The sequence below is a fragment of the Cygnus atratus genome, chromosome 27 (assembly GCF_013377495.2).
Source record: "Cygnus atratus isolate AKBS03 ecotype Queensland, Australia chromosome 27, CAtr_DNAZoo_HiC_assembly, whole genome shotgun sequence".
In the NCBI taxonomy this organism is placed as follows: Eukaryota; Metazoa; Chordata; class Aves; order Anseriformes; family Anatidae; genus Cygnus; species Cygnus atratus.
In genome coordinates this window covers 4,609,934-4,629,013 of record NC_066388.1, presented here as the reverse complement: position 1 = coordinate 4,629,013, position 19,080 = coordinate 4,609,934, and the positions used below count along the sequence as shown (strand labels likewise).

The 19,080-nt window shown below is 64.8% G+C and overlaps 2 protein-coding genes across 2 annotated transcripts; one reads left to right on the top strand and one right to left on the bottom strand.

Annotated features, from left to right (window-relative positions):
• Nucleotides 1–1,884: 1,884 nt before the first annotated feature.
• On the bottom strand, nucleotides 1,885–5,460 carry ARID5A (AT-rich interaction domain 5A). The gene is made up of 6 exons (XM_035571514.2): nucleotides 5,390–5,460; nucleotides 4,563–4,731; nucleotides 4,407–4,459; nucleotides 4,238–4,335; nucleotides 3,998–4,145; nucleotides 1,885–3,783 (listed from the first exon to the last, which is right to left on the bottom strand). The coding sequence occupies exons 2-6, from the start codon at nucleotides 4,615–4,617 to the stop codon at nucleotides 2,491–2,493; spliced, it is 1,647 nt and encodes a 548-aa protein (XP_035427407.1). The 5' UTR covers nucleotides 4,618–4,731; nucleotides 5,390–5,460; the 3' UTR covers nucleotides 1,885–2,490.
• Nucleotides 5,461–11,157: 5,697 nt separating this feature from the next.
• On the top strand, nucleotides 11,158–18,881 carry LOC118260950 (serine/threonine-protein kinase 10-like). Its single transcript, XM_035571532.1, has 18 exons — nucleotides 11,158–11,304; nucleotides 12,438–12,602; nucleotides 12,712–12,760; nucleotides 12,932–13,081; nucleotides 13,172–13,244; nucleotides 13,558–13,752; nucleotides 14,293–14,374; nucleotides 14,462–14,572; nucleotides 14,667–16,316; nucleotides 16,686–16,822; nucleotides 16,964–17,087; nucleotides 17,358–17,537; nucleotides 17,624–17,753; nucleotides 17,861–17,985; nucleotides 18,063–18,245; nucleotides 18,329–18,454; nucleotides 18,536–18,649; nucleotides 18,774–18,881. Exons 1-18 carry the CDS (start codon nucleotides 11,158–11,160, stop codon nucleotides 18,879–18,881), a joined length of 3,849 nt encoding a protein of 1,282 aa, XP_035427425.1.
• The last annotated feature ends 199 nt before the right edge of the window (nucleotides 18,882–19,080 follow it).

The following is a 19,080-nucleotide window of genomic DNA, read 5'->3' as shown; positions in this document are numbered from 1 at the left end:
ACGTGGCCTTCAGAGCCTCGCTATTGCCTCTTGTGCACTGGACTTCGCGCCCCAACGCTGGTGAGTAGAGGTCTTGAGGGTGCTGAGCAATGATCGTGAGTTTTGCCCTTTCACTGGACCGCTCTCCCAAGCCCTGCCGCACCCAGGGCCTGCCTCACCTCACCTCTTTTCCCTGGGGTTTTGTGGAAAAGTTGGCAAGGTTTTACTTTGCCAGCCATCTGGGTTCAGTCCGGGCAAAACCTCTGCCAGGGGAGGTTGTATCCAAATATCCTCGGGGTTGTAACTGGGAGGCCAGGCAGCGCCGAGCTGAGCAGGCGGCTGCGGACCCATTGCTCTCCTGACTTTACCCTGGTCCTGCTCCGAGCCCTGCTGCTAACCGCTGCTACCTGCACCAAGTCGGGGGCTCGCTTTGGTTAAAGAGGGGACTGGATGCCCCGAGGTGCAAAACGCACCACCTCCTACTGTTTTTTCTCTTCCCCAGGTGGCCTTGCACCTCCCAAAAAGCACGTGGACCTTTCCGACGGGAGCCAGCACCAAGCGGGGACCGGCTGGGTCTCGGCTTGCTTCCTGCACCGCGGCTGCGCGAGGGACACCGTGACCTGCTGCAGGTGAGGGGTGGCCACGGGGCGCAGCTCTGCCAGTCCCCCCGGGGACGGATCGGGGCAAAACGCAGCCTGGATGAACTTCAACTGAGAGACCTACGGACAGAAGCACGTGCACGGCTCCTAAAAGCTTGGTCAGCTGCCGCCCTGCCGTGTTTTCGAGCAGCCCAGCTGTCTTTCCTAGGCTTCAAGTCACAATTTCCCTGCTGCAGTAAGGCTGAGGGATGGGGCGTCTCCCATTTCGCCCCGGTGCCCTCGCTCCCACGTGCGGAGGGAGTGCGGCAGCTCTGAGGGAGCACTCGAGCCCTGGGGCTCACAGAGCTGTACGCGTTTTGGTGGCAACACTTGGGGCACGAGGAGTGCCGGGGCAGCCAGCAGCGTGCGTCTGACGTCCAGGCTGGAGGACCCAGAACTGGCTGGCTCCACGATGCTGCAGAAAGCTGCTCCCTATTTCAGCAGCGATGACGACTCCTCTCACCAAGTCTAACCCTAAAGGCATCCCAGTGACCAGCACTGCTTGGGGATAACTTTAGCTCTTTTTCTGCTTTCTGTGGAAGCAGCAGAAGTGGTCCTTCAAAGCCGATTTACTGCTGCTGCTCCGTTTCTCCACCCGAAGCCGTTACCCTCGTTGGGGATGAGCAAGTGCCACCGGCTCGCCGCCCTTTCCACGGCTCACAGCAAGGCGCCAGGATCGCAGTCAGCAGCTGCTCTCGTGGGAAGTAGCTGGCACAAGAGAAATGAGTCCTGAGGGTCCCATAAAGAGTTCAGGTCGTTTGCAATGGCTCATCAGGAGCTCCTGCAGGCAGAAAGCAGCTGGAGATGTGCTGTGCAGGTCTGTGCGGGTTTGCTCCTTCCTCTGGAGTTGTCCTGGGCCATCTGGCCACCACCAGCGTGCTCCTCTCTTCCCCAGCTCACGTCCAAGGTGCTGCCTGCCTGCCTGCCTGTCCATCTGTCCCCTCCCAGATGTTCTCAGCCATGCAGGAGCGCTTCAGAGCCAGGAGGCCTCCCTGCGGTGCCATCACTGCGCTGCCCTCAGCCCTACGGCACCCGCAGCCGGGCACACGGGTGCTCCAGGAAACAGCTGAAATTCCCCGGGGCTGGGAAAAAGCTGCCAAAAACAACGCAGGAAAACCCCTCCTTCCCCACCGGACAGGGGAAGCCCCACAGGTATGTCTCAGCCTGTTCCCCACAGGTTGCAAAACACCTGCAAGGGTGAGGCTGGTCCCCCCCCAGCCCCGCCCCGAAAATCCCAGAAATCAAGGACACCCCAAACACCGCCAGGTTGGGACCATCCAGCCAGTTTTATTTTGGGATGCTGCCTTCTGCCACCGGCTCAGCCCTTCCGGCTGTTGGAGGTGCGTGGCGGCAGCGAGCGGAGCGGCCGGCGCGCTTCTCACGGATGCTTTTGCCGCGGTCCCGAGCCCCTGAACAACCTCAGGAACCCCCTGCTCAAGGCAACGTCGTTTAAAAATAAAATTGCATTGCTTCCTAGGAGTGAGAAGGGGCTGTGTACCCAGGGAGTTACAGAGCATCCTGGTGAGATGGCGGACAGCCACTGCTCGGCTCTGCCTCCTCTCGGCATTGGCCGCGTGAAACTGCACGGGGCACGGCCTCTCTAACAAAATAGAAACCTGCAGCTCACTTTGCTCCCTTTTTTTATATATATATAATATATATATAACCTTGTGATACTGGAAGTTAAGTCACCGGCGAACGATGGCAGATACAAACAGCTCTAAGATCAGAAGTAAAAACGACACGGTCCAGCTCAGCTCGTCTCTGCCGCGGGACGTGGCGGCTCTGAAGCGCCGATGGGCTCCGGCCACCACGGCACCCCCACGGCCACCTGTCTGCGAGGACGAGGCCGGTCCGGATCGGGGCGAAAACCCTACAGCTTGGCATTGCGGTGGAAGGCCGACGCGTGCGGGGTGGCGTAGGTGGGCTGGCTGTGCCACGTCGCCACGGGGTAGAGCCGGTGCTGCAGCGAGCTCTCGTAGGACGTGGGGTAGTGCCCGGGGCCGGTCGCCAGCGGCCGGCACAGGTCGGAGGGCTGCGTGGAGGCGGCTATCAAAGGGCTGGGGAAAGCAGGGATGACGAAGGGGTTGACGGAGAGGGACGGCATCAGCGGCGCCGCCGGGGTTTTGAGGTGCTCCAGCGGGTTGGCGAAGCTCACCGGGAACCGCAGCATCGCTCCCTTGTAAACGTCCGGGGCTGGAGGCACGGCGGGCAGCGGGGCGGTGTAGGCGGGACCAGGCACGATGGCTTTGGGCTTGGCCAGCACCTGCTGGCCCCTGGGCGAGCCAGCGCCCTTGTCCCTGCCCTCGGGCTCCTTGACGAAGGGGGACACAGCCCGCAGCTTCTTGCCGGGGCCGAAAGCCTCCTCCTCCCGGCTCCGCTTGCCCCCCGGCACTGTGGGGCTCTGCGTCGGTGGCGCGAAGCCGGCCCCGGGGGGCACCCGGCAAGATTTAACAGCGGTGAAAGCGGCCGCCCGCGGGCCCTCCCCGCTCCACGCTTGCCCCGTTTTGCTCCGCAGGTCTTGGGGCTGCTCCGTGTCCTCCGGCTGCGGCTCCAAAAAATCCTTCAAGCTGGAGAAGTAGCCCCCGAGGGGGTGGCAGCTCACGGGCTTCAGCACCTTGTTGTGGTAGGCGTGGAAGTAGCCGGTGAAGACGGCGGGCGCGGGGCCCCCCTCCTCGGCTCTGGGGTAGGGCTGGCTGTCTCTCCCCCCTGGGGAGGCGCTGGGGACGGATCCCACCTCACTCCTGCTGCCTCGGGATGGATCCTTAAATCCAGGAGGCTCCGGGCTCCTCCGCTCCTCTGCTGGCCGGGGGGGCTCGGGGCTTGTGCTGGGGTGAGCGTCGCTCGCCCCCCGCCGGCCCTCTGGGCAGTGGCGCTTGTGGCAGTGCAAGGACTCGGCCTTGCTCACCTGGGCCAGCAGCTTCTTCTTGGCCAGCGGGGACATGATGGGGTGGTTGCCTTTGGAGTAAAAGCTGGAGAAGAGGCGTTTGTAGGCTTCGGCGTGGGCTCTGCAGGTGCCTGCACACCCCGCTGAGGGGCTTGGCGCTGGGGCTGCGGGGCTGGCGCGTCCTTCGGCCGGTCGGCCTCGCTCCGGGGCCTCCGCCGGCTCCTCCTTGCTGCCTCCAGGGGTGGCCACAGCCTCAGGCTTCGCCTTCTCCGGCGGCATCTGCAACCAAAGGGAAATTGGGGTGGGGGTGCTGGGCCCCCCGCCCACCCCACTGGGTTCCCCCCCAGTGTCCTCCACTGCTGGAGGCTCAGTCCTCTGCTCTCCTCCTGCCCCAGCTCTTCCACGTCCTCCCACGTGCCTGGGATGGAGGAAAGGTCTCCAGGGGGTTGGGGGCTGCTCCCACGCTCCATCCCAGCCCCATGGGGCTGCGCACCTGCTCCCGGCCCTTCTCCTTCTTGCTCCTCCTGCTCTTCTCGCCCGTCTCGGCGCCCTTGGAGACCTTGTACTGCTTGCGGGGCTTGCTGGGGGGCAGCGGCTTGTCGTCCTCGCCCTTGAGGTGCCGCACGTACGGAAGGACCAGCCTGCGGGGCGAGCGGGCGGCCGTGAGCGCCGGCCTCGGACGAATCCCAGGGAGGGGAAACTGAGGCACGGAGCGGGGCCGCTGCCCCCCTACCTCTCGTAGTGGCGCCGGGTGCAAGTGGCTGCGCTGGTGCTGCCGGGGCTGCCCCCGAGTTCATCGTACACGTTCTTCCAGAGCCGTCGCCCCGTTACCTGCAGTGGGGACGGGTTAACCCCTGCCCAAACCCCCGGACGGCCCCCGTGGGTGCTCCCCAGCCGCTTACCAGCTCGTAGGCCCCCAGCTTCTCCACCGCCTTGTAAATCTTCCAGAGGTTAACTGGGAAGAGAGGAGAAGGCGTCAGCAGGGCACAGCGCCCGCCGGCCCCGCTCCGAGCCCTCAATCCCCCCAAAAGCCTCCCCCCTGCCCCATGGGGCCGTACTCTGCTTGAAGCCGAGGTGGGGGATCCTCTCGATGGGCGTGTGCCGGTCCTTCATGAACTTGTAGAGGCTGACGAGGAAGGCCTCCTCCTCCTCCTTCTCCCCGCTGGCCACCGCGTCCTCCTCGGACGCCTTCGGCCGCTCGGGGCCATCCTCGGGCAGCGGCGGCTCCTGGGGACACAGCGGTCAGGAGGGACCCCGCAGCCCGGGGTGGGGGGCACAGAAAGGTCCTGGAGGGGAAACTGAGGCAGGGCAGGAGCCCCCACCCCCGCCCCTCCCTTTGCAGCCCGGGGGCATTTTCTGAGCTCTCCGTTCGTTACTCGGCAGCCCGGGCAGGCGGCCAAGTTGGTCAAAGCGCTGGAGCCGCGCGAGAACACGAGGACCGGCTTCCAGGAAAACAGAAGGGCAGAAATTCTTGCTCCGTCCCCCACCCCCCCCCCCCTCCCCCCCTTACCCCCCCGCCTCCTTTCTCAGCTAAAAATGTTTCTCGTTTGTTTGTTCTACATTTTCCGGAGTTATAAAACTTGTTGCTATTTTTGGGCAAAGCAGCTGCTCGGCTCCCAAAGTACTTTTTCTTCTTCTTTCTATTCTTTTAACCGCTTGTGACAGCCGCGGCGTTTCAACGGCCGAACTATTTCGAGGCTCGTTTTTAAACAGAGGCCGCCGGGGAGCGGCGCGGCCGCGGGGCCACAAACCCTAAAACCCACCGGACCCACACCCCCGGGGCCCCCCCGCCTCCATCGGGCTTTGCGCCGGCACCCCAATTTTGCTCTTTTTCCCCCCAAAACCGGGAACTGCGCCCTCCTCCTCTTCCTCCTCGCTTTCTCACCCCGTCGGAGGCCGGCGCGGGAGGCTCGTGCCCGGGGGTCTGCCCCAAAACGGGGGGCGGCTGCTGCGGGGCGGGGGGCGGCGGCGTGGCCCCCGGGCTGTGTAGGGTGGCGGGGGGCTCGGCGGGGCCGGGGGGCTGCTCCCGGCTGTCCTCCATGCGGGGAGCGGCGGCGCCCTCACGGTGAGCCCTGCCGAGGGGGGGGGAAAAAGGTGAGAAATGGGGAAAATGGGCAAGATCCCCCCAGATCGCCAATCCCCCCCCCCAGTCGTCGCTGCTCCCTCCCCCCCCCCCCCCCAAAATATGGGAAAAAGGGCAATATCCCCCCAAATTCTCGCTCCCCACCCAAATAAGGAGCAAGTGGGATGCTTCGCGCCATGGGGTCGCCCACCGGGGTCTCTCCCCCCCCCCCACATCTTTCACACCCCCCCCAAAAAAAATAATTAATTTTGCCCCCCCCCCCCCGCCTGCCCCTCCCTGCCCAGCGCCAACTTTTGGGGGAAAACCCTCCGAAAATGGTTAAAAAATTTTACAAAAGGCGGTGGAGGGGTTGAGGGGGTGGGGGGAACGGGCGGTCACCCCCGAATACTCCGAGCTCGGGGGGGGGGCAGCCCCGGGGGGGGGGGGGGGTCCCGGTGCCGGTGCCGCTCACCCGCCGCCGCCGCCGCCGCCGCCGCCGCGCCATGTGACTGCCCGCCTATTGGGCGGTGCCGCCACGCCCCCGCCGCCGATTGGGCGGCGCCGCCACGCCCCCGTCGCCGATTGGGCGGCCTCGCTGCTCGTCCCCGCTGGCGAAAGGGACGCTGGGGGTTGTAGTCCTGCCGCCCGTGCGTGCGTAGGGGGGGGAGGGCGCGGGGAACACGCGTGTGCAAGGGGGTGCGTGGGGGTAAATGTTTGCGCACGTGTGTGCATGGGGGAAGTGTATGTGCGTGTGTGCGCGGCTTCGTGCGTGTGCACACGTGTGTAGGCGTGTTCAGTGCGTGTGTGCAGGTGTGTGTGAACACATGTGTGTGTGTGCACACGCGTGTGTTCAGGTGGGTGCATGCAGGTGGGTCGTCCATCGCGGTGGGTGGGTGCGGGTGCAGCTGGGCGCGTGCCCAGGGGGCTGTACACGCGTGTGCCAGGCTGGGCACGCGTGTGCCTGGCTGGGCACACATGTGCCAGCGTGCTCATGTGTGCAGGTATGTGCTGACATGCGTGTGTGTGTAAGTATAGGTGTGTGCTTGTGAGTGTGGGTGTGTGTGCGTGTGAGTAGAAGCGTGTGCACGTGAGTAGAGGCGTGTGCATATGAGCATAGGTGTGTGCATGTGAGTATAGGTGTGAGTGTGAGTATAGGTGTGTGCATGTGAATATAGGTGTGTGCATGTGAGTACAGGCACATGCGTGTGAGTATAGACGTGTGAGTTTAGGTGTGTGCATGTGAGTAGAAGCGTGTGCATGCGGGTCCAGCTGAGCACACACATGTGCGTGCCAGTGCTCACATGTGGGTGCCGCGAGGCACACGCTGTGCCCGTGTGGGGTGCGCGCAGCCACGCGTGTGCACATGCAGAAACACGCGTGAACGTGCGCGTGCACAGCCCGGGCCCCGGCTGTGATTTCCCGGCTCACGCCCGGTTCCCGGCACTGCGAGCGCGGCGGGGCTGACGCGATTTCCTCCCTTTCTGCGAAAAAAGCAGGAAACCGGCGCGCGGCTGCCCCGAGCGCAGGGGGGGCCGGGGGCTTTTGGGGCAAAAAGCAGCCACTTTGGGGGCAAAGAAGAAAACGGGCGCGGGAAAGCTGCGCTGTAGCAAAGCAGGAAAGTTTGTGACAAACAAACTCCGGTGCCCCCCGCGGCACCGCGCTTCCCGGTCGAAGGCCTGCGGGATGCTCCCGTGATCCCGCCACGCTCCCCCAAATTCCCGGTGACCGGCGGCGGCCGGGGCGAACGCCGGGGGCGTCACGGCCGGGAATAGCGCGGGCCCGGTGCCAGGCGGGTGAGTAACGTGTGAAGTCACCGCGGGCCCGCTGCCACCCTGCGCCCACCACCGCCGCGTGCCCACCGCCCGCCACCACCCCAACCCCAGCCCCTCGCCAAAACGAGGGGGGGGGGGGGGGGCAGCCCCCAAAAAGTGGGGGCTCGGTGCCGTTGGGTTCGCTCCGGGCTCATCGCCGGGACTCCGTGCCCGGAGCCCACTCGTGTTCGGCCCCACGCGGCGTGCCCGTGGGCCGGGGGCCGCGCGGTGCCCCCCTCCCCCAGCCCGGTGCCCCCCGGCACTCACCGGTTCAGGAGGCGAAGGCCGAGCGGCTCATGGGCGGCCGGAGGAAGAGCGCTGTGGGGCTGCTGGTGTTACTGGGACGGGGATGAAGGGCTGAGGATGACTCATCCCCACTCAGGGAAGTGGCGTGTGTGGCTCTGCGTGTGCGTGTGCGATTGACTCTTTCCTTACCGGAACGGACGGGCTTTTCGGGGCTCTCGCCAACCGGCAGCCGGCACCTCGCTGTATGACTGTGCCGGACTTTCCGGCTCCAGCCCCCCCCCCAACCCCAGTCCCGGTGATGCTCCCGGGGCATTGGGGACATCACCGGGGCCGGGTCCCCGTACCCTGGGTGCCGGTGGGCGCGTGGCCCTTGTCCCCCCCGCTCCCCGGGTGGCTTCGCACCCCCAGCTCGGTGTGTCGGCCGTGAGTTGGCACCGGTGCGTTGTCCCTGCCCGGTGTCCCTCTGGGGCTGGAAATGGGGACCGAGCCACCGGTACGTGTCCCCCCCCTGCACCCCCGGGGCTGGGACCGTCCGGTAAAGCGGGAGCGAGCCCCCGGCACCGCTCCGGTGCTGGGTGCTGCTTTCCAGGGACGGCGGCTCCGTGCCACCGAGAGGGACCATGCCTTGTCCTTGGTCCCCAGCCCGGGTGTCATGGTCCCTCCACCTGCAAACAGGGGGCGGGGGGGGCTGCTGGAGCACCCATGGGAGCCGCTGGAGCACCCATGGGTGCTCAACCCCTCGGCATCCCGGCCGAGAATCTCCCCCCGCCGGGTTGTGAAAGAGCCCCAAAAAAAAAATAAAAATCCCCCGGTGACTCATTTGGGGCCAAACAGCCAGAAAAAGCAGAACCGGGGGGGGGGGGGGGGGTCGAGGGGGACGGGGACGTTTCGCTCCTGTCCCCCCCCACACCTTGGGCTAGGAAAGGGGCAAAGGAGCCGCTGGGCAGGGGACAACGGGGGGGGGGGGGGGGGGGGGGGCTGAGACCCCCCAAAAGGCAGTGGGGTGGGGGGAGAGGGAGAAGCAGGCTGAGCCCGGGGGGAGGGAAAGGGGGGGGACCTGGGGGGGGGGGCTTTTGGGTGTGACATTAACCCTTTCGTTCCAGGAACGCTCCCCCTTGGGCTTGACTCAGCAGCAGTCAGAGCGAAAGCCATCCCTCGTCCCCCCCCCTGCTCGCGAGGGGCCTCCCGTGAGATTCACCAAAAGGGGAGAAATTGGGGGGGGGGGGGGGCAAGTGCGGCCCCCCGGCCCTGGTTCCCCCCACCCCGCAGCCCCCAGCCTGTGCCATTGGAATAAAAGTTGTTGTTGTTTTTATTCCCGGGGTGAACGCTCATTGCTGGGATGGGGACTTTAAAGCCCCCCACCCCCCCCCCGTGTCGCAGCCGGAGCACCTCGCCCCCACGCTGCCCCCCCCCCCCCCCCCCCGGGACCCCCCGGTGCTGAGCCCCGCTGGGACGCGGCGATGCCGGGGCAGATCCGGGCGGCGTCGCCCCGACCGCGGCAGGAAGTTGGGGCAGCAAAATTACCCCAATAATACAGTGTGTTATGGCGAAAAAGAGCTAAAAAACCCCAAACCTCTGCTTTCTATTCCCGGCTCCGGTTTCTATTCATGTGGGGGGGGGGGGGGGGGGGTATCGGCAGGAGGTCAGGGCCCCGCATCGCATTGCCCGCCCCGTGCCTCAGTTTCCCCTTGTGCGAAGCCTCCTGGGACTCGCGATGGGTTTGGGAGCGACAAATGTGCAGCTAGGGGCCGGTGTCAGGCTGGGAAACACCGAATTTAAGGCTGAGCCCCCCCCGGTGGGGGCCAGCCCGCGAGGGAAAATCTCCCCCCAGTGGGTTTGGGTTTTTACCGCTGTGCTCGGGGGAAGCAGCGAGCGGCTGGGGAGGGGTCGAGGCAGCGCTGGGGTCGTCGGTGTGCTGAGAGGTGCTGGGGGTCAGCCCTGGGCAGAGCACCCCGGGGTCCTGCCATGGTCTGCTGGGGATATAGGGGAGGGAAATAAGGGGAAAAGGGGGGGGATTAAGAAGGGAAAAAGGAGAAAAAGAAAAAAAAAAAGAATGGAAATAAGGGAAAAGAGGTGAAAAGGAGAAAAGAGAAAGAAGTGGAAAAGGGAAAAATAGGGAAAAGAAAGAAAAAGGAAAAAGGAAAAAGGAAAAAAGAAAAAAGGGGAAGGGGAGAGGAGGAAAGGAAAGGAAAGGAAAGGAAAGGAAAGGAAAGGAAAGGAAAGGAAAGGAAAGGAAAGGAAAGGAAAGGAAAGGAAAGGAAAGGAAAGGAAAGGAAAGGAAAGGAAAGGAAAGGAAAGGAAAGGAAAGGAAAGGAAAGGAAAGGAAAGGAAAGGAAAGGAAAGGAAAGGAAAGGAAAGGAAAGGAAAGGAAGGAAGAAAAAGAAAGGGGAAAAAGGAGGGGAAAAAGGAAAAGGGGAAAAAGAAGGGGGAAGGGCAAAGGGGAGAAAGGGAAAAGGGGAAAAGGGAAAAAGGAAGGGAAAAGGGAAAAGGGAAAAAAGGGAAAGGGGGAAAGAAGGGAAAAAAGGAAAAAGGGAAAAAAGAGAAAAGGGAAAAAGGAGGAAGAAGGGAAAAAAGAAAAAAGGGAAAAAGAAAAAAGAGAAAAAGAAAAAAAAAGGAAAAATGGGAAAAAGAGAAAAAAGGGAAGTGAAAGGAAGGCAAAAAAAGGAAAAGGAAAATTAGAAGTGCAAAGTGAAAGCCTGGCTGCTGGCTTTTCCTCTGGGAAGGAAAAGCTTTTGCCTGGGTGTGCAAGCAGGTCTGGGGGGGTGAAGGGGATGCGCCCACACCCCCTTGGGGTGTAAGCAGCCACCAGTGCGTTTGTTGTGGCCCTGGGGCCCCCCCGAGCTGTCCCCCCCTCACGGTCACCTCCCTTATGTCACTTAACGATGCCGTGACTAACGACGGCAATTAATTGATTAAAACCAATTAGCACCGTGAGGCCTGAGGAAACCCCCATGGCGCCCTGTAGGGCTGCCCCACTCCTCTGGGCACTGTTTCAGCCCTGCCCGGCCAATTCTGTGCCCCGCCCCGGGGGGGCTCCCCGTGGCTCCATCCCATCTCCACGGCCTTGGGTGGGCGCCTCAAACCCACCCTGCTCGGTGAGGGGGGGGGTGTTGTCAGAGCAGCAAGCCTGCTTTTAATGTCCCCAAAACGCTTGGGGGCAAGGGGACCCGTCGGCACGAGCACCTGGATGCGTGCACACCTGCTGCGTGGTGATGGAGCCGCGCACGGGGGGGCACGGAGCCCCCAAAGGAGCGGGGTGTCTGCAGGGGGCGGGTGCAGGCAGCACCCTTGGGTGCCCCTACACACCCCGAACCCCCACCCTGGGGCAGCGCAGCCTCTTCTCTACGGCCTCCGCCGCTCAGCCTCCGCCTGCAGCCTCCGCACATCCTGCGCCCTCCGCGAGGCCGCTTCCTGAGCGGGGCAGGAAGAGCGCGGGCTGCCACGGCACCTCGCAGGGGAGCCCGAGACCCCCCGGGGCTCGCCCCGGCCCCACGCATGGAGGTGGCTGCCGGCCCCCCCTGAGCCCCCAGCCCCATGGCTTTCCTCCGGAGGCTTTTCCGCTTGGGTCCGGAGAAGAAGAAGCCGAGGCGGTGCGAGCATGTCAAGCGGGACGTCGACCCCGAGGAGGCCTGGCTGGTGCTGGGCGAGCTGGGCGACGGGGCCTTCGGCAAGGTCTTCAAGGTAGGGGGGAAATGAGCAGCCAAAAACCACCGCCGGTCCCCGAGGATTCTGGAAACGCGCTTTTTTCTTCTCTTTTTCTTCTTCTTTTCTTTTTCTTCTTCTTCTTTTTTTCATCCTCCGTGCTCCATCAAGCGCGGAGCTCATCGCCATCATGCAACAAGCCAGAAACCTTTGAAATGGCCCCAGATTTCTAGCAGGGGGTGGCAGGGTGCATGTCCCTGAGCGTTGGCTCAGTGCAGCCCCATCCACACCTCCTGGCGTGGGGGGAGCCCCGTTTTGGGTCCCCACGGGCCACCGCTCGCCGCCCCCGTTCCAGCGGTGGGGCGCAGCAGGGATGTTTTCCTCCTGCACCATCGCTGCCACCGCGGTGCAGAGGCAGGAAACCCGATTTGCTGCTCTCCGGCCCCAAAGCAGCAGCAGCCGCCTTCCGGCACCAGGGCTGGGGGTGCACAATGGCCCCGCTTCTAAACCATCCCCTTCCCTTCGGCACCGGCTCTTTTTTTTTGGGGGTTGGCCGAATGCCTCCTTGTAGCACCCGGTGACCTGGGGTGGGCACCAGGCAGCAGGGATGGGGCAAATCCCCCTCTTCCCCCGGCCCCAAACCCATGCAGGCTGCTGCTGGGGTGGGCTGCAGTTCTAAGATGTCCCCTAAAACCTGCAGGGCCTCCCAGTGCCCCCCAGTACCTCATAGTACAATCCCTGTGCCTCCCAGTGCTGCCTACAGACCCTCAATAACCTCCCGGTGTCCCCCACTGGTGCCTAGAGACCCCCAGGTCCCTTCCAGTGCCACCCAGTACCACCGAGACCCCCCCCCCCAGCACCCCCCCAGTGCTGTCCGGCACCTTGTAGTACAATCCCAGTGCCCCCCAGTGCTTCCCAGAGCCCTCCCAGTATCCCCCAGTACTAACACCTTGCATACAAACCCTGTGCCCCCCAGTATTGCCTCGAGCCCCCCAGAGTGCTCCCAGAGCTCCCCAACGCCCCCCAGCACTTTCTGCACCTCCCGGTGCCCTCCATTGCCACTGAGAGACCCCCAGCTCCCCCCCAGTGCCCTCCAGTAGCGCCCAGAGCCCCCGGGCACGCTCCCAGTGCCCCCCTAGTGCTGTCGGGCAGGCGGAAAACCTCTCCCCCAGGCACAAAACAAGGCAACGGGGGCGCTGGCGGCGGCGAAGGTGATCGAGACACCGAGCGAGGAGGAGCTGGAGGATTACGTGGTGGAGATCGAGATCCTGGCGGGCTGCGACCACCCCAACATCACCAAGCTCCTGGACGCGCTCTACTGGGACGGGCGGCTCTGGGTGAGCAGCGGGGACACGGCAGGGGCGAAGCGTCCTCGGGGACGGGGCTTTGGGGCTGGCGAGGGCACGCTTGCAGATTTTAGGTGGAAAACTCAGCTCTTTCCCACAGATCTTGGTGGAGTTTTGTCCCGGCGGGGCCGTGGATGCAGCGATTTTGGGTAAATAAATGCTCTCCGGGTTACAAGCGCGGCTGTCGGAGGGGTGGGAAGGGGGATTGGCAAATTTTGAAGTATTTTGAGGCAGGTGTAGGCCCTGCAGGAAGGGTCAGGGTGCAGCCAGGAGGGGGGGCATGTTTCATTAGTGGCGGGGTTCATTTTTGCTGCTGGCAGAGCTGGAGAAGGGCCTGACGGAGGAGCAGATCCGAGCGGCGTGCAAGCAGCTGCTGCTGGCGCTGCAGTACCTGCACGGCTGCAAGATCATCCACCGCGACGTGAAGGCCGGCAACGTCCTACTCACCCTCGATGGGGACATCAAGCTGGGTGAGCCCCAGGGGGACGTGAGGACAGGACCCCCCTGGGGGTGGTTTCTGCCCCGAGGGTCCCCTCTAAGCCCCGCTTTCTGCGCTGCAGCCGATTTCGGCGTCTCTGCGAAAAACTCCAGCACCATCCAGCGCCGGGCATCCTTCATCGGCACCCCATACTGGTAGGTGCAGGGTGGAAATCCCGGGGGGATGGTGGGGTTTTGGGGTGTCCCGAGCATCCCGCGCCTTCTGTGGCTGCTCACCACCAGCTTTGCTCCTGCTGCAACCCCTGGAGCATCTCGGCCAGACCCAGCACCAGTCCCAGGCTGGGTTTCTCAATAGCACGGAGGGGAGTGGGGCTGCTGGTGGGTGACAGCCCGCTGGGGGTGTCAGAGGTCAGATCTCCGAGGGGAAGGAGCCTGGGGCTGGTTTCAGAGGGAGGCGCCAGCTCCAGCACGGGCAGGCTTGGCCCCTTCCCCTCACTCCTGTGCGCAGGATGGCCCCGGAGGTGGTGCAGTGTGAGACGTCCAAGGAGAACCCCTACGGCTACAAGGCCGACATCTGGTCCCTGGGCATCACGCTGATCGAGATGGCCGAGATGGAGCCCCCCCACCACGAGCTGAACCCCCTGCGGGTGCTGCTGAAGATCGCCAAGTCCCAGCCGCCCACCCTGCGTCACCCCAAGAGGTGGTGAGTCCCCATGCAGCGCGTGGTGAGCCCCCTGGGGTCGCCCGGCACGGAGAAGACCTTCGCGCTCACAAGCTGACCTGAGCCCCAGCACTGTCCCGTGTCCCCTAGTGCCACGTCCACAGCTCCCAGATACCTGCAGGGACCCCACCACTCCCCCCGCAGCCCCTTCCAAAGCTCGACCGCCCTCCCCGTGAAGAAATTCCTCCTGACGCCCGATCCAACCCTCCCCTGGCGCCACATGCGGCCATGCCCTCACGTCCCGTCACTTGTCACCGACCCCTCCCGAGTGCTGGTCCCATGGGGACACCAAGGCAGGGGCAGGCAGGACGGGGTCGTGGACTGATGGGTGATGTTGGTTGTGGTTCCTCCACGGCACAGCACCAGGGGGTTCCCATCACACCGCTGTGACCCGCGGCAGGTGACATGGGTGGGCAGCGCCGGGCTGGGGACCTTCTGCCAAGGTGTCCAACACCCCCCCAAGTCCCCTGGGGACCACAGCCGGGAGCAGCTCCCCCTGTGCTCACGGGGACCATCCCACAGGTCCGAAGACTTTAAGGACTTCCTGAGGAAATCCTTGGAGAAGAGCCCCGAGGCGCGCTGGTCAGCCACGCAGCTGCTGCAGGTGGGTGGCCCCCATCCCGTCCCCTCCCTGCCTGTCCCTGGTGGTGGCCCCTGGCCCCATCCCTGCTCGTTCCCGGCTCCTTCTCAGCACCCCTTCGTGGCGGGCGTCTCCGACAAGCGGCCGCTGCGGGAGCTGGTGGCCGAGGCCCGGGCAGACGTGCTGGAGGAAGAGGATGAGGAGGAAGCTCCGGTCCCCTCGGTGCGTGAGTAGCAGCCAACGCGCCGTGGGTGCAGGGGACAGCTCCCCTTTCCATCACCTTCACCTCACCTCCCTGCCATTGTCCATCCCGCAGCCTGTCCAGGAGCATGGAGGCTCCTCCTGCCCCCCATCCCCGAGGGGGCCCCTTGAGCATCAGCCCCCAGCCCCAGCGGGGGGGCTCGGCGAGGAGCCCCCCATCCGGACGGAGGTAGTGCCCAGGAGCAAGACAGCCTCCGGTGACTTGAAGCCAGTGAGGAGGAAATCCTCGCCCATGCCCACGGGCTCCCTGAGGCTCCCCTCGAGGAAGCCGTCCGAATTCCTCAAGCTGATGCGGCGCAGGTCGCTCTTCGGGGGGGTCAAGTCCCAAGAAACAGCTCGGGAGCAGCCCGGGGGGGAGGCAAGCAGCTTGGAGCGGATGGCGCTGGGTGCGCCCCAAGGGACGGCGGAGGCAGGAGGAGACATCCAGGGGTGCCAGCAGGAGGGGAGCATCCCTCCAGGGACCCCCTGCACCCCCGCTGAGCCCCCCCCGGGGCCAGGCCAGGAGGGAGACCTTCCTGAAATGCAAGAACCCCGACTTGGACCTGAGGCTGAGGAGGGAAGCCAACACACCGATACAGCGCCCGTGGATGAAACGCCTACGGAGGGACAGCTCGCAGCGCCGCTGAGCCCTGTTTCACCCCCCAAAACTGATGAGAAAAAGGAATCAAGCGATGCTGCTGCTCGTAGCTCTCCGGTCCTGCCCAGGCCCCCAGGTGGAGCTGATGGGGACCAGTGCGGAGGCTCGGCCGCGGGGGTGCTGGGTGAGGACCCAGGAGGACGGAGGACGAAGCAGCGCCTGGGCTGTGCTGGCGCCCACGCCGAGCAGCAACCGTGGGGCGGCTCCCAGCTGGTGGCAGCCCTGGACCTGTGGCCCTTGTGGACCAAAGCCCAGAGCTTCAAGAGGCTCGCAGAGCATCAGTGTTGGGTCACGGCGCCCTTGCGAGGTCTGAAAGTTGAGGCTGGCTCCATTGGGGCTGGAGGTGGCCCTGGGAAGGACGGGGACGGAGCAGAGAGGGCACCCACGGGACCTGGAGGTGATGGGGAGCCTGAGGACACCAATCCAGAGGGGGAAAGGGTGCTGCAGGAGGGGGCATCACTGGTGCCCCGTGCGATGGAGGAGGAAGCTGTGGGGTCAGAAGTGCTCGAGGGGGGGCAGGAGCCCCCGACCGGATGGGGAGAGGATGGAGAGAGGAACGAGGGGGAGAAAAACTCAGCCGACTGCGAGCCCATTGCTGGCTCCTCAGCCCTGGTTAGGCAGGAGGTGGGAAGGGAGGAGGAAAAAGCCACCAACAATGATGAAACTCTGGTGGAAACTTCTCCCAGTGAAGCCCCGGTGCCGGCAGAAGCCCAAATGGAAGATGGCGTTGGGGAAGGGCGTTTGGCTGGAGACCCCAACGCAGCGGGGGATGCAGCCAGCCTGGCCGAGCCGATGCCGGTGGGAGAGGAGCTGGAAGCAGCCCCTGCAAGAGGGGGACCTGTCGGTGAGGGAGCCCAGAGTGCAGCAGGGGATTCATCCAGTGTGGAGATCCCGGGGGCGCTTAAAGAAGCGGAAGAGAAAGCAGAGAACAGTCCCAGAGACAACATGCCAGGGGATGCTAATGGGAATGGCTGGAGGGGACACGATGGGGACGACGGAGAGCTCGGAGATGGGGCACAGCTCGCTCCAGCTCCTGGAGGGCCTTTGAGGGATGGACCCGAAGAGGAGGTGGGTGCCTTGGAGAGTCACGGAGCGGTGCCAGAGCCCCTTGGAGCACACCCAGAGGCCACGAACACCTCGAGCTTTGCTGCTCTTGTCCACTCCTCTGCCCAGGTGCGGGCAGCGTGGGAAGGGGACGCACCGGACCCATCTGTCACATCAAAGCAAGGAGAAGAGCCACCTCCTGTGGAAAACCCTGCAGCCGTACAAGGTCTGAGCACCCTCCCCGTGACATTGCAGCCCTCTCCCTCCATCAGGAAAGCCCAGCAGGTGAGCAGCTTGCAGGTGACGTGACCCACGGAGCTGCCCCCTTTGCACGGGCTCCACATTAGGTTTGCCCGATCTGGGGGTCAGCTGAGCTCCCACCGTTGCCCCCAGCCACAGGATCCCCCCTCGCTGCGAAGGACGGTGAGGAAAACCCGCAGGTTCGTGGTGGACGGCGAGGAGGTGAGCGTGACGACCGCCAGGACGGCCAGCAGGGCTGGGCCGAGGGACGAGAAGACGCGCTCGGCTCGGTGAGTGGTGCCAGCAGCACGGACCTCCGGGTTTCTGCTGGGGAGGATGAGGGGCGAAGGATGAAGGAGGGAGGCTGGGGCTGGGGGGGGCTTTTTCCAGGCTTGCGGCCCCCTCCCGCCCCAGCTCGCCCCCCCCTTTAGGCGCCAGGAGCTCCGCGAGCTGCGGGTGCTGCAGAAGGAGGAGCAGCGGGCGCAGAGCCAGCTGGAGCAGAGGTTCCACCAGCAGCGGGAGCAGATGTTCCGCCACATCGAGCAGGAGATGACGGTAACAGGGACAGGGGCTGGGTGCGACTACGGGGTCAGAGAGGGGTGCACAGCCCCCAGCCCACGCAGGGAGGTGCTGGGGTCCCACTGCGGAAGATGCTTTCGGGGGGGGGGGGGTGTCAGTTAGTTTGGTGGCCACGTCCCCAATTGCCCCAGCCCCATTGACACAATGCACAGGTCACTTTTTGGAGGGGACTCTGCCTGCTCCGTGACACCCTGCCCGGGTGTCACCGCAGCCCCCGTTAACCCTTCCCCTGCCCCTGCGTGGCAGAGCAAGAAGGAGTACTACGACCGGGAGGTGGGGAGCTGGGAGCGGCGCCACCGGCAGCTGAAGGAGTGCCAGGAGCTCAAGTACACGGCCAGGCTGCGCGACGAGGCCAAGCGCCTCAAGGCCCTCCAGGAGAAGGACTGCAGGAGGAGGCTGCAGGAGCTGAAGGGCGATGGGAAGGAGGTGAGTGTCTGGGACGGCGCTGTCCCCCCCTGGCTGTGCCACCAGGACATGTGCCACTGGGGACCGTCTGCTTTGGGTGGCCGCAGGAGCAGCGGTTCCTGCAGCAGCAGCAGCAGGAGCTCAACGCGGCGCTGCAGAGGGTGGTCCAGGAGCACAAGAAGAAGATGACGTCCATCGACTGGGAGTGCATCAGCAAGATCCACAGCCTCCGACGAGGTGGACGGGGCTGGGAGGAGGAAGGCGGAGGGGTCCCGGGGAGGGGAGCTGGGGGTGTTGGAGGCTGGGGTGGGTCGTGGTCACGGCGCTGTGCTCTCGCCCGGCAGCCCGCGAGGCGGTGGTGTGGAGCATGGAGCAGGGGCACCTGCAGGAGAAGTACCAGCTCTTCAGGCAGCAGGTGATGGAGCAGCACGCGCTGCAGCGGCAGCAGCTCCGCAGGCGCCACGAGAAGGTGAGGCCGGAGCCAGGCGGCCACGTCCTGCCTGCCCCCCGGCTCCTCGGTCACCCCACCGCCCCGTCCTCGCACAGGACACGGAGCGGGCGCACCGCTTCCACCAGCTCTCGCTGGAGGAGCTGAGGAGCCAGCAGGCCCAGGAGCGGGCCCAGCTGCTGAAAAGCCAGCGCTGCGAAGCCAAAACGCGCCTGGCCCTCTTCAAGGGCAACCTGAAGAGCCAGGTCAACGGGGCCGAGCAGAGAGAGCTGGCCAAGCAGGTGGGGGCTGTCTGGGACACAGGGGGGATGAAGCCCGGGGAGGGCTGGGGACAGGCAGCATGACGGGGGCTGTCCCCCCACAGTTCCTGCAGCAGGAGGAGAGGCGGCAGCAGGCGGAGGTGCGGCAGCAGCAGGAGCAGCAGGCGCAGGAGCTGCAGCAGCTGCAGCGGCAGCAGGCCGAGAGCTTGGTGGAGCTGGAGCAGATGCAGGTACCGGGGAGCAGCCTTCCCGCGCCTCCCGCTACCTCTCCCTGAGCAAATCCCTTCCCCTTGCCACCTCGCCTCTCCCAGAGGGAGAAGATGCAGCTGCTGGAGGACCAGGAGAGGAGGCAGTTGGGGCGGCTGGACGAGGAGCACGCCATGGAGCTCAGCGAGTGGAAGCAGCGGTTGGCTGCCCGCAAGGAGGTGAGCGATTCCCCCGCGCCCGCAGCATCCTGAGCCCGTTCACCCCATCCCCGGGGGTCTGACGGAGGGCTGCCTTCCCCACCACCTGGGGCTGGGATGCTGAAATGCTGTTTCTGTCCCACAGATGCTGGAGGAGGAGCTGGGGAACGCGCTGCCAGCGCAGCGGCACAGAGAGCTGCACGGCACCCACGGCGGCAGCAGGACCAGCCGCTTCTTCCACCTCCCCTCCTGACACTACGCCGGGGGTTTCGGGGAGAGGCAGGCGTCCTCTGCGAGGTGGGACTGAAGGACCCCAAAGACTGCCCCAGGATGCTGAGGTGCTGCACAGACCACAGGGGCGGCAGGCATGGGAGCGTTCAAGCCCTCCTCGGTCCCCTCCATGCAGCCAGAATGGCCCCAAAGCCCCTCGGGGAAGTCACCCCCCTGACCCC

Excerpts from the sequence above, each read along its gene's own strand:
- ARID5A (XM_035571514.2), bottom strand. The coding sequence starts at position 4,617 with ATGAAGGACCGGCACACGCCCATCGAGAGGATCCCCCACCTCGGCTTC. Across the intron at positions 4,460-4,562 it reads CCACCTCGGCTTCAAGCAGA|TTAACCTCTGGAAGATTTAC; the intron begins GTACGGCCCCAT and ends CTCTCTTCCCAG. Across the intron at positions 3,784-3,997 it reads AGGAGAAGGGCCGGGAGCAG|ATGCCGCCGGAGAAGGCGAA; the intron begins GTGCGCAGCCCC and ends CTTTGGTTGCAG.
- LOC118260950 (XM_035571532.1), top strand. The coding sequence starts at position 11,158 with ATGGCTTTCCTCCGGAGGCTTTTCCGCTTGGGTCCGGAGAAGAAGAAG. Across the intron at positions 14,573-14,666 it reads AGGAAGCTCCGGTCCCCTCG|CCTGTCCAGGAGCATGGAGG; the intron begins GTGCGTGAGTAG and ends TCCATCCCGCAG. Across the intron at positions 18,650-18,773 it reads GGTTGGCTGCCCGCAAGGAG|ATGCTGGAGGAGGAGCTGGG; the intron begins GTGAGCGATTCC and ends TCTGTCCCACAG.